Genomic DNA, 14,360 nt, shown 5'->3' on the forward strand with positions numbered 1-14,360 from the left:
TTGCTCTTTTTCTTCTAGCTTAAAGGTCTCTAAATTTAAAGGCCTAAAATCAATTTAAATCTTAAAATTAAATAAAAGATTAAATTTATGCTGTTAATTAAAAAATTAATTCCTGAAATAAATTATTTTAATTATTGCATATATAACTTTGATAAGACAAATAGTTTTTTAATTAGTAAAACTTAAGTATTATTTAAAATAGATTAATTTTTTGTTTAATCAAAACAAAATTAATATTTATATTAAGAAAAATGTCGATTCCGAAAGTTTTATTGCCCTCACCATATTATAGATCATTTTAAAATTTAGGTTAAAACATACTATTTGGAAACGAAAGTTCAAGTCAGTGTTTTTAACCCCAAAAGAAAATGTTGTAAATTTTACAATGCTTTTAACTCTCGAAAGCTTCTTTACCATCTGTTATAGAACATTAAAGTAAGGAGCTGTTTAGAATTTTAAGGAATTATTGTCTAACTTTCTGTAAACTGAACCTGTATTTTCAGTAAAATTGTATTAATTAATTCTATACACATTACATAAGATTCTTTAGGGTGGACGTTTAGAAACTCTGTATAAATGTTTTATCGAATCGCTTGCACAAATATCTAGAATATATATATTTTGTAAAGTTGATTGCCGCATCACCCGCATTGGGGTAAGGCAAAAATTATTCCACGTATTCCGTATTCGGGTGATGCTTATTTGAATACTTGCGAGGTTAAGTTAGTAGGTATTTGAAAAAACTTTCTGAGTGATAAAAGAAAGAAAAGAAAACGATTGCTGCCGACAACTAAATTCATTCCATTCACTAAACTGAATGGTACTTTTTTCGGTAACAGTTTTTCTTTCTTCCTCCGCAGCCATTTCTTGTATAATATGATCACTTGCATCTACACCACATTCATTATCACTGCATTTATCAGTTTCCAAATCAGAATCTGATGTTGTAATTCTATTTATATTTCTCTTTTTGAAAGGTCTCGGCTGTTCCTCATTTTGGCAGTTTCGTAATAGGTTCTTCTTCACTGCTATATGATTCACTAAGAAATAACTCTTCCATTTTTCTTTTTGACATTCCAAACAATTAGGGCAACAGTTTCAATACAAAAACATTTAACCATTCGCCACTACAGGAAAAAAATATTTTAAAAAGAAGAAATAATTTTCGGATCTCACCTGCTTTCTTAGATACGTCGTTCTTGAGAAAAGTTTTCAACTGAATGCATGCCCCGAAAAATTTCGTTCAAGATGTTCTAAACTCCTACAATTAGAAATAGTTGGAGCACCGTATGCTCAAAATTCTTCAATCAAGCAATATAACTATTTCTTATGAGTTTTATTTTTTGTTGTATTCCAAGTTCCAACTTTTTTTTACAAACAAAACGTGATATTTTTTTTTCTTATTCTCAATTTTAAAATATATGCTTGTGGAATCTGCCAGCAATGGAAGAAACTGTCGTAACATTTTTGCAGGAATACAGAGTTTTGTCACAAAAATCTCTAAACATACTAACGAGCAGGTATGTTTGGTAAATAGCCGATTGTGCTTGTTTGCAGTTTCTTCAGTTTTATAACTTTGAAGCAGATCGCTTTAGAAGAATAGCGCGAAAAATTTACAGAAAGAGTTAAAGAAGAACGTAAATGTTACATTTTTTATGTATACCGTATTATTTAAGAATTAACATTTTTGTTTTAAATTGTTAAAGAGTATTTTCTTTTCATATTGTTGCATGCGTACGGGTTCATAATAGATTGAATGTACAAGTCCGAAAATAGGTTAATAAAAATGTATTCTAATTAAAAAACATATATCAGAACACTTGAATTTCCTCAGAGATATTCGTACAAGTGTTCACAATACCAAGCGGAATAATAAGTAGCTATACTTTAAACTACTAAAACGTTAAAATACTATGCAATGCAAAGAGTTATCTAAAGAGAAAGCCAATTCAGATATCTCAGTTCACGCAGAGCTAAAGAAATCGCAATAGCAGTAGCTAAGCTACTGAGTTGAGATGCTGTTTCTCTGGCTATTATAACTTTCAACCGATCCGCGAGAAACTTCTAATACTTTCTGCTTCTCAAGATTTCTGGAAAGTAATAAGAGGATGGAATTACGGTTACAGATAATATAGTGATCAATTACACTCATTCAATTTTAATACAAATTACCGAGATATCAATTTTCTCAATGTTAAATGCACTTACTCCTGTACTTTTTTTTCCGGCATAACTTTCTCTTAAATTTTCTCGCGCTGCATTGCACGAGGAAATACAACAATTTTAATTATAATCTGCTAAAATTATCTAACTAAATACAAAATTCGTAAAAATATGTTGATAATATCTGCAGAAAATTCGCGAAACCATTAGCTTGCACCAACCATTAGCAAGTAACTTTTATGTTTTCGTCTGCAAAATATCACTACATTGCGCCAAGATAATTGGTAAAGTGAAGTTGGTAAAGTTGTTGGTGATGCTAATACTTCAGTTTAAGGAAAAGGGCCATGTTTCTATAAGATATACAAGAGGTTTGACACTAGATTCTTTTTAGAGATTTCTATTAGATATTTTCGCCCTTAATTTATTAACAAAATGTTTGTGTTACTGAAATAAAAAAATTAGCAGTTAATTTTGCAATAAAATACAGAAACTAATGAAATTGATTTAAGTTACCTTTCTGATAGGTGTTCCCCAAAAGTCATTCTGAAATAAATTGAGAATTGGAGTATGCGATCTGATGTCTCTGTTGTCTCTGACGGCGGCCAAGTCATCGAATACTAACCCGCAGTGCAAGGAGTTGCTGTAGCACAGCGCAACAAGCGTCACCAATACAAGAGGGTAAAGCTTTTCAACCTCCATGTCACTGAAAAATAAAATTTTTCATCAACCAAGTAAATATTTAACACTGGCCTGAAAGAAAATTTTATATGTACAAGTGTACAAAGATTTATCATATTCTTGGGTATCATTGGTAAGTGATATTCGAATTAATTAAAAACAAAATGTTTCCATACACCATTTTCACATTTAGGTATTTTTCTGTTAACAGTATGCTACTTACAACCAAACATAACTATTGGTACGAAATCTGACTCGACGGCCACTTAAACGATACATAAATCTTCTTGCAAAGTATAATTGTTTTGTATATAACGAATATAATATATATGTTACCGGCAATGAACAAAATGATTAACATTTTCATATATTTCTTAGGCATTATATAGAATTCTAAATGAAAGACCGGTAAAGTATAAAATATATCTCCGATTTCGAATATCCATATATACAATATTGTTGCGTGCGTACGGGTTCGTTATGAAATGAATGCACAAGTCCGATGAAAAATGAACAAAAATATATTATTATCACAACAGAAATGCTTAAATTTTCTCAAATTATCATGCAGTATCACAATATCTCACAGTAGTTATCTTTTAACTACTCAAATGTACAATAGAACGTAATTCAAAACAGCTAAAGAACGCTAATCCGCGAATTCGCTATAATCAACAACGGCAGTTTTCTAAACAACAACAAACTAAGCAACTACTACAAACTGAGATGTTTTCCTCCTTTTATAAGATTTTAAAATCACGCGCTAGAATTTTCCAGCACTTTCTCGAAATCAAAAAGAGATATTTATTTATTTAACGCACGCGCTCTTGTATTTTTTTAATTTTCCGGCTTAGCTTTCTTTTAATATTCGTCACGCGCTGCACTGCGCGAGAAATAAAACCATTTAATTTATAATTGAACTAACATTAGCTTTTTAAATACCAAATTCGTAACACTGCCCCCTTCCCAAGGACTGCACGTCCCGGGCAGTACAATCCCTGGACAGGAAGTCAAACTTACAACTGTGGTGTAAATGCATTAATAAGCATTACATTACAATAATAAACAACATGAACAATAAATGCAATAAATAAAACAAATCAAATGCTATCAAATACAAGTCAAATACAAATCAAATACTAACTTTTTTCCCGAAAACACAATCTCTATTACCTGCGTATATAGGCTGGCAGTAGGTAAAAATAGTTAGTGCTCTCCCTTTCCTTTCGTACAGCCGTCAAATTAATTTGCGTTTCTTGCGCTCAAAGTTACGCTAGTGTAAAATGTTTTATAGGCTTCAATCAAAGTAACATTTCCGGTTATCTGATTTTGCCAAACTCTAATCAACTCTTTATATGAATGTAGAAAGTTTAAATGTAGAAAATGGAAATTTTTTTGCACTTTTTAAAGAGTTCTTGCGAACGGAAAAAATTGCCATACACATATACACAAACAGACAAACATCATTCTAAAAATAGTAAAAACGCATGTTGAGGACATTAATTCGTGCTTATTCAAGGACCGAACACATTGCCTCACTAACCTGTATATATAGGTTGCTGGGAGGTAAACCATGTTATAGTAAATATCTAATAACCGATGCAATTTAATGACAGAGTGCAAATGTGCAGAAGAACATAAATCCCATCTTTTAACTTAACATCTAATAAAATAAAACAAAAACTTGTATTTTACAGAACAGTGGAGAATCTTTTAAAAATGGATGCTTATATTTTTCATTCTACATCATTTTCTTTTCTTTTTCTTCTCTTTTTGACAGATGATTGCTTAGTCTTTCCGATCAATTACTTTTATTTTTTGTACTAGTACTTTTTAAAAGAAAGATAGAACAAATGAAATAAAGATAGAAGAGAGCTCTTTGAAGTCTAAAGTTTTGTCATTTCTATTCCATACCTTCTTTTAAGCAAAATCTTTCTATTTTTCTTCCAGGAAGGAAAAATCAATAGACGTAAGAATGTTCTGTTAACAGAAGGTGGAAATTTGTTCGATGTTCACTAGGAGATAGCCTTCTATTTTGTTCCCTTAAACGTCTTATCGTTTGGGCACACATGAGAGATCACTCATTCCATTGATTGAATGGCTACATCCTTGTTTTAATTTTTCCTTGTGATTTTTAGATTTTCCTTTTGTCACGAACTCAGCGAGTACTGTCAGGTAATAGGCTTAGAATATTATCTACTGACAGAATTTATTAAATAGCAACACGTTTTCGAAAATTTTATAACAGCCCTAATTTTGGTGACTTGAAAATTCACTAAAAATGCCGCTTATCAACGGCCGGAAACTCCTCTTAAAATGGAAAGAAATACCCTTAAAAATTCTCAAAAGATTTAAATTTTAACGATCGCCCAGAAGAGCTTTTAAAGGTTTAATATGGTTTACAGTAGAGATTATCGACTGAGATGGCTCAGCTGGAAGCGCGAAAACTTTTTTTTACAGGATCCCAGATGAGAATACGTTATGACAAACTTAGGAATGTTATAATATCTTCTAAATATTTAAAAAGTGAAAAAATATGTGATGTAATGTTTTTAATTAGGTACACCATGAATTAAATGCATTTTTGTTTAAGTCTATCAGATTTAAAAAAATAATAATATTTTTAAGAACTGCATCTATTGCTTTTCAGTAGTTTATTTGTTTAATTAATAACAGACAAATTAAGTATAAAAGAATAATATCTTAATTTTTTTAAATGGCAGCAGACTCAAGTTATTAAACGCATTAAATTGCATTAATCAACAACGCATTAAAGTGAAAATATATATTTGAAAAGTGAAAGAATATACAATATAAGTCAAAAATGATTTTAATTAGCTATATCACGAATTGAATACCCTTTTATTTAATTGAATCATTCAAATTTTTTAAAATTATTCTTAAGATGCTTTGATACTTTAGTTGCGTATTCTTAAGATACTTTGATGCTTTTTGCATATTCTGGTTTACAGAGGGAATTAATTCCGCTTTTACAAGAGCTTATCACGAAATCCCACGAGGGGCGTCACAAATGAGAGCTCATTAAGTTGTTCCACCGCAAAAGTGTGTACAGTAAGATAAAATATAAATACAAAATATAATAAATATAATAATAAAAATATCTGAAAGCTTTCAGATTTTACATTACGCCAGAGAGAGGCTTTTTTTTTAACGTTTTGTGTGTTACCTTCATTTATTAAATATCATGTTCTTCACATATAAACCATAAAATTCAGTTCAAGCAATATCGCAATATAATTTTAAAATGAGTATATCTTTACAATTTCCGATACACAGTTTCACGCGCTGGAGATAAAATTTTTTTTCTGTACAACATTGCCATTGCTCGCTTTCAAATCCTTGAGTTTGTTAATCAAAAATTCCCTAAAGTTCTGCAAAATATGAAATTGATAATAAAACAAATTCCTGATTTCAAGTTTGGGCTTCCAGATGCCCATATACGGGTGGAAACGTTCAATATTCAAAATTTGATGGCTCTAGATACCTTGCTTTATCACAATGCGAGAAATATACATACATTTATGCAGATTCTTCCTTATTTAATTTCTTTATTATGCAGATTCTTCCTTATTCAATTTCTTTATTATGAAGATTTTTCATTATTTAATTTCTTTAAATATAATACAAGGCGATAATATTTGGTGGCAACAATTTGAAAAGTGAAACAACGCTTATAGTGAATCAACGCAAAATGCCAAAACGAAATTAATAGTTCTTCTAAGCAGATTGTCTCTTTGGACTAACAAGAAGTAATTGAGACGGATTGTCTCTCAAATCTCACTGGCGAGTGAGGATGAGATGGCAGAAGACTAGCATTGTCCAATCAGGGGTTTTATGTGAATCCTGCTGAGCTACTAAAAGTTTTAAAGTCCAAAATTTTCGATAAAATTAATACGAAGGTTACACATGTTATATACAAAAAAAAAAAAAAAAAAAAAAAAAAAAAAAAAAAAAAAAAGCAAAATATAAAGAGAAATAAAATATTTCTGTAATTATATTTACAGAAATCATGTATAATTTTATACAGCGAAAAATAAAAGCGTGAGGAGGCTAAATAACGAAATATCTTAATTTAAATATTAATTGTCAAATGGCATTAGCTTTTTTTTAATTTATCATGGACGCCGCATGCTTTATTATTCCTTATATAAAATTTCAGATGAATTCTGCAAATAAAATTATTTTAATCTAGTATACCCATTAAACAATATGATTATTATTTTTCTCTTTTTAATGCATTACTTATTATATTCATTTTAAAAAACGCTTATTGTATAAAAAGCTTTTTTAACTTTATTTTATCATAGTACCTTGAAATTTCACGGCGGATGGGGAAAAACTATTTAAGACTGGACAGAGCATTAGTTATTAATTTTTAGTTTAGTGTTAAGTTTTTAGTAGTGTAAGATCTCCGGGAGAGCTTCGTTCTTTAAATGAACTGTGCATTGCATTGCGTTTGACGTTCTCATTAGTTTGAAGTGGTAACTACTGATTATGCTGTGTCACATGGCGAAGAACTGTAGGAGTACTTTTGTGAAAGTTCCAAAACTGTATAGTGTTTCTTTAGAGAAATAAACATTTTATCAAGCTATCATTGGTTCTGTGAGTATTCAATTCATTACGAACCCGGACGCAAGTAAGTATATATCTCGAATATCAAGAAATTACATTTTTAGAATTTTGGTGCTTTCGCAATTAATAATTTGATTAACTGAAAAAAGGGAAGAAAATTACAGAATAAATTAGATAATGAAAAATATTCACACTGGCTTGAACGTTAATAATTAAAGAAATCCAAATTCTTTTTGGTATTTATTTCAATAAGAGATTCTGAATGTGTTTCGAAGGCTTGAACGTTAATAATTAAAGAAATCCAAATTCTTTTTGGTATTTATTTCAATAAGAGATTCTGAATGTGTTTCGAAAGACCATAACAACGGAGCTCTCTTCATCAGAGACCAAATACCTATGTTTGTATTAGGTGTTGCACAGTGCAGGATTTACGTATAAGCTATACAGGCTATATAGCTTTGGGCCCCCACTTTCTTGGAAAGCTTCCAAAAAATTAAAATATAGTATAGCAGACTAAAGAGCCTCATTTCTCAAACAGTTCAGGGCATTATCAAGTCTAAATCCAGCTCTCGTGTTGCATGATGCTTTGGGTACGTTACATATTTTTTTAAATGCTTTATGTTCCATGTCTTGAAAACCTTCTCCTCTTTTCAGTAAACACTAATCTTAAATAATGAATTAATAGTTACATTTTTATTCAAAGTGTTCACAATAATGATGTCCCATAATCACGAAAATAATTGTCAAAAAAGTGTCGAAAACAAATCCAAGTTAATTCGATTTATGAAAAAAAAATTATGATCCTGTCATCAAGAATAATTTAAGTTATCCGTGAAGCTACAGTCATGATCAGAATTCTCATTTTTCTCCCTTGCAATATATTCGAGTTAGGATCTAAAATAAATTCGTCTTTCTCTCCTTCAACCAGAGAATTCGTAGAATGACGTCACTGTTACTCGTGGAATAATGCTCCGAAGCTCTTGGGCCCCATAATCTTGATAGCGAGTAGACTGCCTCATAAGAAATGCTCAGCAGGTTTCTGCTTTTGTTATATCCTGTTCACAGAGGGAATTGTTTGTATTCCAGTTGCAGAATAGTATAAAAGCACACGTTGGAGAAGAAAAATTATGTATTAATACCAAGGGTATCTTAAGCAACCATACATTTTGGATTTACTAAAGTAGCCAAGCAGTTGGCTCTCCAGGGAGTTTTGTGTGTATATGCGAGACAGACATTGTTTAATAAACCAAGTGCCGTAATATATTTATTTTTTCCCTGAGTGAGTTTCTAGAAATATTCAGATGTATTACAGTGTACTCTTGAACATCCGGGCTAATGCCGGGAAGAATATAAGCATTCTGTATTGTACCATACGCATAGGGAAAAATACATTTTCGGGACTGGGTATAGCTTCCGATGAGATCATTTCCTCTACGTTTAATGTTCATTATATATCCATTCTCTGCAGATGTAATCTCCGAAAATATGAGACAAGTCAATTTTAACAGATTGCAAAAATGTTTTAAGTTAACATAATACACAGTAAGTTCACTATATTTGTAGTAAAATTTATTTTTGAAGTTAGACTGCTATGGATTTGTATTAGAGAAATAAAGATACGTATGTTTAAATTAAATAATATTACTTTATGAATATTGCCTATTTTTAATGTGCAATATCTTTCGTACTTTTCTGTAAAAATAGTGTTTTCTCAGAAAAGTAGTTTCCTTTCCTTGTACATGTGTATTACGTTCAGCGACAATACTGAATGCACTTTTTTCTTTCATTTCAGGCAACAGAACATTAGAAATGGGAAAGACATGGATACTAACATGGAAATAACATATGCATTTGCAAAGGAAATATTTTCTGCAATGTTAAAGGAAACGAACGCAACAAAATTGCAATAATAATATACTTAAAAGCACACACTGCCTTTACAGTTGGGTCGAAATCGTTTGGTAATCCAGTGTGTTTTGTTTTTTGTGCTGAATTCTAGAACTTGCTATTTATATAATCTAAGCGCTTAAGTTTGCGTCTGGTAATAACAGCAACTTTAAAAGGATTTTATAATTTTATTATTCCATAAAACAGGAAGCCATCTACAGAACGCTGCAAGTAATTCTTCTCTTCTGGCATTATTGTTAAAAGAAAGCAAACGATTTTCGTATCACTCATGCGCGTCATTCAACGAAAACAAAACCGTAAGAATCCCTCCTAAACATCAATACGCCAAGAGAAAATGATCTCATAGGAACGTACTATGTCCAGTTACAAACACGGATTTTTCCCTATGCGCGTGGCGCAGTACACAATGCTTATATGCTGCCGTGAAATCAGGTCACGGATAATTGGAAAAAAAAAAAAAAAAAAAAAAAAAAAAAAAAAAAAAAAAAAAGGATAATCCAAATTATGAAATTTCCTACATATTATATGCGTTTATATCTTAAAACATTTCCAATTTTAATTAACCAAATAATTTAGACTGCATTATACTAAGACTGGAATCTATAAGAACTGTATATATGTGTTAGTCAATCCTTAAGTTACTTTATAAATAAATCTCAGTAACGATCTGAAAATTTAAACTGTTTTTAAGAACTTTTAAATATTTGTCGAATTTCAATACGTATTATTCAAAGTGCTATTTTATCATTTTATTCGAATCCCATTTGGTCAACGGTGTCCAATAGAGTTCCAACAGAAGTCTCGGGACTAATGTAATTGTCAGTATCTTCTTTGTTAATTTCACTACCACTTCTGACTCTTCTATTCTTTAAGATTTGAAATGATAATGATTCAAGCACTGCTAACCCGATTCAGTCGAATCGCCACTGAACGATTCCTTGAAATCTCTCTGATCGATATTTACAAAGAATTTTACATTTACAATTTATTGGCTAACAACTTCAGTTATTGCTACGAATTTTTCACAATTAGGCTAATCTAATTTAGGTTAATCTAATTTTCACAACTAGGCTAATCATATTAAGAATAGTCTTTCGCCGTGGTCGAACTAATGTCACTGGTTTTCCTTTCGATGTAGCTTTTGCTACTCCGTATATGGCATCCAGTACAATCAGCTTTCTCCAGAAATTTATTAAATCATTATTTTCCTCAACAAGATTTATGAGAAGATTAGAACGCTCAAGAATGAACTGTATGACGTTTCGAACTGTACGTTGAAACTAAACCTAACGACGCAAATCAGGGGCTAACAAAGCATGCTCTTATTTGTGCGCGATTGGTTTTTACATGCGCTCGCACAAAGCGTTGAGTGTGAGTGCGTGAACACTGCTACACACGCATATCATACTACATAATTGAAAATGCACTGTGTAGAGTCATTAGGTAATTTGAACCTGGAGACTTGAAAAATGATCAATCGCCTTCTCCTGGAATCGAACTGCGGACCTCTGGAATACGTGCCCAGCGTGCAAACAACCACACCACGAAGGCATGCCAAGAAGGCAGGAGAAATACCTTATAACTGTACTAAGAATGGTCGACGGTGTCCATTCTTAGTACATACGAATGGTAGATGTCAGTCAGTTCTTAAGCTACTTTAGCCGAAACAAAACCTGCAGAATGACGTGGAAAATGAAATTGTTTTGAATTTATCTTAACAGTTTCAATTTTCAGTTTACCTTAATAGTTTCACCTTAAAAGGAATTTACCATAACAGTTTCAATTTTCGTTAACAAACTTAGAGAGAAATTCTATACCAAGGGCTATAGACAATATTACAACAAATTATGTGCAAAATTTGCACTATGAAATTACTTCAAAAGGCTTTTTATCCGTTCATATTCATCACATTTCCTGAAACAACTGGATTTATTTTTTTAAAAGAGCAAACCCCTCCCAGCTTGATGTAAGTAGTCTGTAATTATGCATTTCATAGCAATGTCCCTATTTTTTTGGTATTATTATATTATTAAGTATCCCCCTGTGCTATATTATTTTGCAATTAGTATATTATCATATTATTTTGTAATTAGAGCTAATATATATTTCTTATTAATCTTAAAAATAATTGGTTTCTGTATGGTTAATATATCTCCAATTACAGCAATTTATAATAAATTAATATTCCATCACTTCTCACTTTAAAAATGATTGGTTTCTGCATGGATGATAAATAAACAACAGCAGTATAAATTATAAATTATTTTTGAATATAAATTATTTTTGAACTACGTTTTACCTTAAAAAGTTTCAGCGTAATTGACTAAATTCTAAAAACGGAAATATAAATTAGTAAATTAATGTTGTATTACTTTTTACCATTAAAGTAACTGGTTTTTGTTTGGATGTTAAATCTCCGATAGCAGGAATATAAATTACGAATTACGAGTCAATTAAAATTTTATAAATTTGGTTATAGAACTATAAATACTCTTTATTTTCCAAAATTACTATTCGTTCTTTTTACTAAAATTATCTATGTAAGAAAAATTATGACTTTTAACGATAAATTCTTCCTGTGTGTTATCACATAGGATAACACGTGCGTAAGACTTCAGCAGATTTGACAGCCATTTGCATTTATTTTAACCGTTAAACTTATTTTTGAATTATTATAGTTATCTAACGCATATAATTTCTTCCCGTTTTAAGCATATGAAATAATATTAATCTTAGCAACAGATACTTTTAAATGTTTTATTCAGAGTTTAGAATGCTTTTAAGCTTCATACAACGTGCTCATTGATTGTGATAACTACAATAAAATCAGATTTGGGTAATAATTCTTTTATAACATCTTTATTCCTTCTTTGCACGAAGTAAAGGAAATACTGTAATTGTGAAAAATTTCGGATTTCAGCGAAATTTCCCATTTTGACCGTTCCCGAAACCATTACTTTTAAATTTTTGGGCAAAGTCTATATGTAGGAAGAAATCTGTGCGAAGAATAAAGGACTCTTTATTACAAAATGGATTTGTTTCTAACGTCTGTACGAAGTACGTACATATGGATCTCGCGTAACCTAAAAAAGATTAGCTGTAGAACACTGAAATTTTGCATAATTGGGGATAGCTTTAACATCTACTTATGCATATGTCTTTTTTATTGCAATCGGAAGTTATATGCGCTCCCATTACCCGGCTTAAGATCCTTACCCGGCCTTTATTTTAGCAATCGTTTGTCATAGTCATATTCTTCCAATGACAGAGGTGTTTTAAACAACGAAAATATTCATGTTTTGGCAATTACAAATTGAAAAAGAGTAATAATAACTTTGGGCAAATAAAGAAATCCGCCTTTTAATAAGGTCTCTCTGTTCCTATACTTATATTTGGAAACGTTTTATGCTCATTATGAAAAAATAAAAGTTCATGAAAATACTAAAGTACTGATAAAAATTGACCTGAATATTTAATTTCAATTATGTATTTTCTGTGTCATTCTCAGCTTGCTTTGAGGAATCGGTTAGTTGAGATATTTGAGGAAATAAGTTTTAATGATGTGCAGCAAAAAACGTGTATACTTCAAAAGGCGTATAAGGAAGACATAAGGTGTCCCTATGAGATTTTTCTTTTAAGTTTGACATATGATATGAAATATACAGAAACAGAAAGCAATAATGAAGCAAATGAGATGACATTCCTTTCATATCGAGTGCTCTTAAAATTACTTCCACTTCAACCCTTTAAGTTTGAATTTCGATTCCGATATTTTAATAATGGCAAGAAAGCCTTAAAGGAAAAATAACATCTCTCATTCAAGATTTACTTAATTATTTATTTTTCATGGCATTCAATATCCTACTTGTGCAGCTGCTTTTTTAATGCATATTTTTCAGTCTTTCCTTCAAATGTAATTTTTTCATAGCAATACCAGTTTTTCTTCCATATTTAAAAATTACGTAATATCTTCTTTTATAGTTTGCCTTATTAGTGAATTGATGCTACCATTTTATGAATGATAATACTACATCTAGTTATTTGTATTCTTTTAAATTGCTTGCAGGTAACTTTTTTTTTATATCTAAGCGAGCTAGATAATTGCTTCTTATCTCAAATTATTCGACAGACTCGAGTTTGTTAGAGACGAGCTCAATCTTTAATATTTTTAATGTGTTTCACAAACAACAGAACAATGGAATGACTATCATTATATCATGATTAAATTTCTTGATAGTTGTATTCACAAAAGCAGCACTTGCATTTTTGCAAAATATAATTTTCCTCCGTCTGTCGATGCCAATTATTTTTGAATGAAACTGAAACTTATGAATAATGCAGAATGAAAATAACCCAAAATATTAAAAACTTTATCGTTAAATATCTTTAACAAGTATTTTTGGAGTAGCTACAAATTTTGCCGACTTGGGAAGTCCTTAAATTTGCCGCCTCTCTTGTTATACATAGAAAAAAATGTCAAAACTGCATGTAAGGAAATAAATTCTACGTCTATTTTTTTAAGAAATGAACTTGCTTTTGTGTTGTTTTTACTTCCTTGTACAAAGTAAAAAGGAAGTATTGTAATCGCGAAAAGTTTCAGGCAGTATATTTCAACGAAAATATTCATTTTGACCGCTATCGAATGCAATTTAACGATGTTTTTGCGTGACATCTGTACGTAAGGACAGAATAAAAGACTCTTTTCCTCCAAAAAAAAAAAAAAAAATTATAAAACTGCTTTAAAATTAATTCTGAAGAGAATGTTTCGTGGTGTCTATACGTACGTACGTATCTCGCATAACTCAAAGGCGAGTAGCCTCAGAACGTTGAAATTTTGTATATGGGACTGCTATTACCTGTAGATGTGCACCTCGTATTTTGGTTGCAATCGGCCGCACCAAACATATATAAATATATTTATATATATATCCACTTTGTTACCCGGCTCAGTGATCTCAGTTTCTTTCCTCTTATATGTTTGTAAATTGTGAATTTTTTGCTTTAAAAGTGATACAATT

The 14,360-nt window shown here is 30.7% G+C and overlaps 1 protein-coding gene across 4 annotated transcripts in view; it reads right to left on the reverse strand.

The window, feature by feature from the left end:
- Window positions 1-14,360, reverse strand: part of LOC118192354 (protein O-mannosyl-transferase TMTC3-like) — a 495,624-nt gene that overhangs the window by 203,473 nt on the left and 277,791 nt on the right. For all 4 annotated transcript variants that reach the window (XM_085815135.1, XM_085815132.1, XM_085815133.1 and 1 more), the window contains one exon: window positions 2,677-2,866. In XM_085815135.1, coding sequence (XP_085671261.1) covers window positions 2,677-2,862 — 186 coding nt within the window. In that variant the 5' untranslated portion in view covers window positions 2,863-2,866. The remainder of the gene's footprint in view (window positions 1-2,676; window positions 2,867-14,360) is intronic.

Source organism: Stegodyphus dumicola, chromosome 4 (genome assembly GCF_044657685.1).
Source record: "Stegodyphus dumicola isolate Sdum_Otavi_A_Nest chromosome 4, ASM4465768v1".
Taxonomy (NCBI): domain Eukaryota; kingdom Metazoa; phylum Arthropoda; class Arachnida; order Araneae; family Eresidae; genus Stegodyphus; species Stegodyphus dumicola.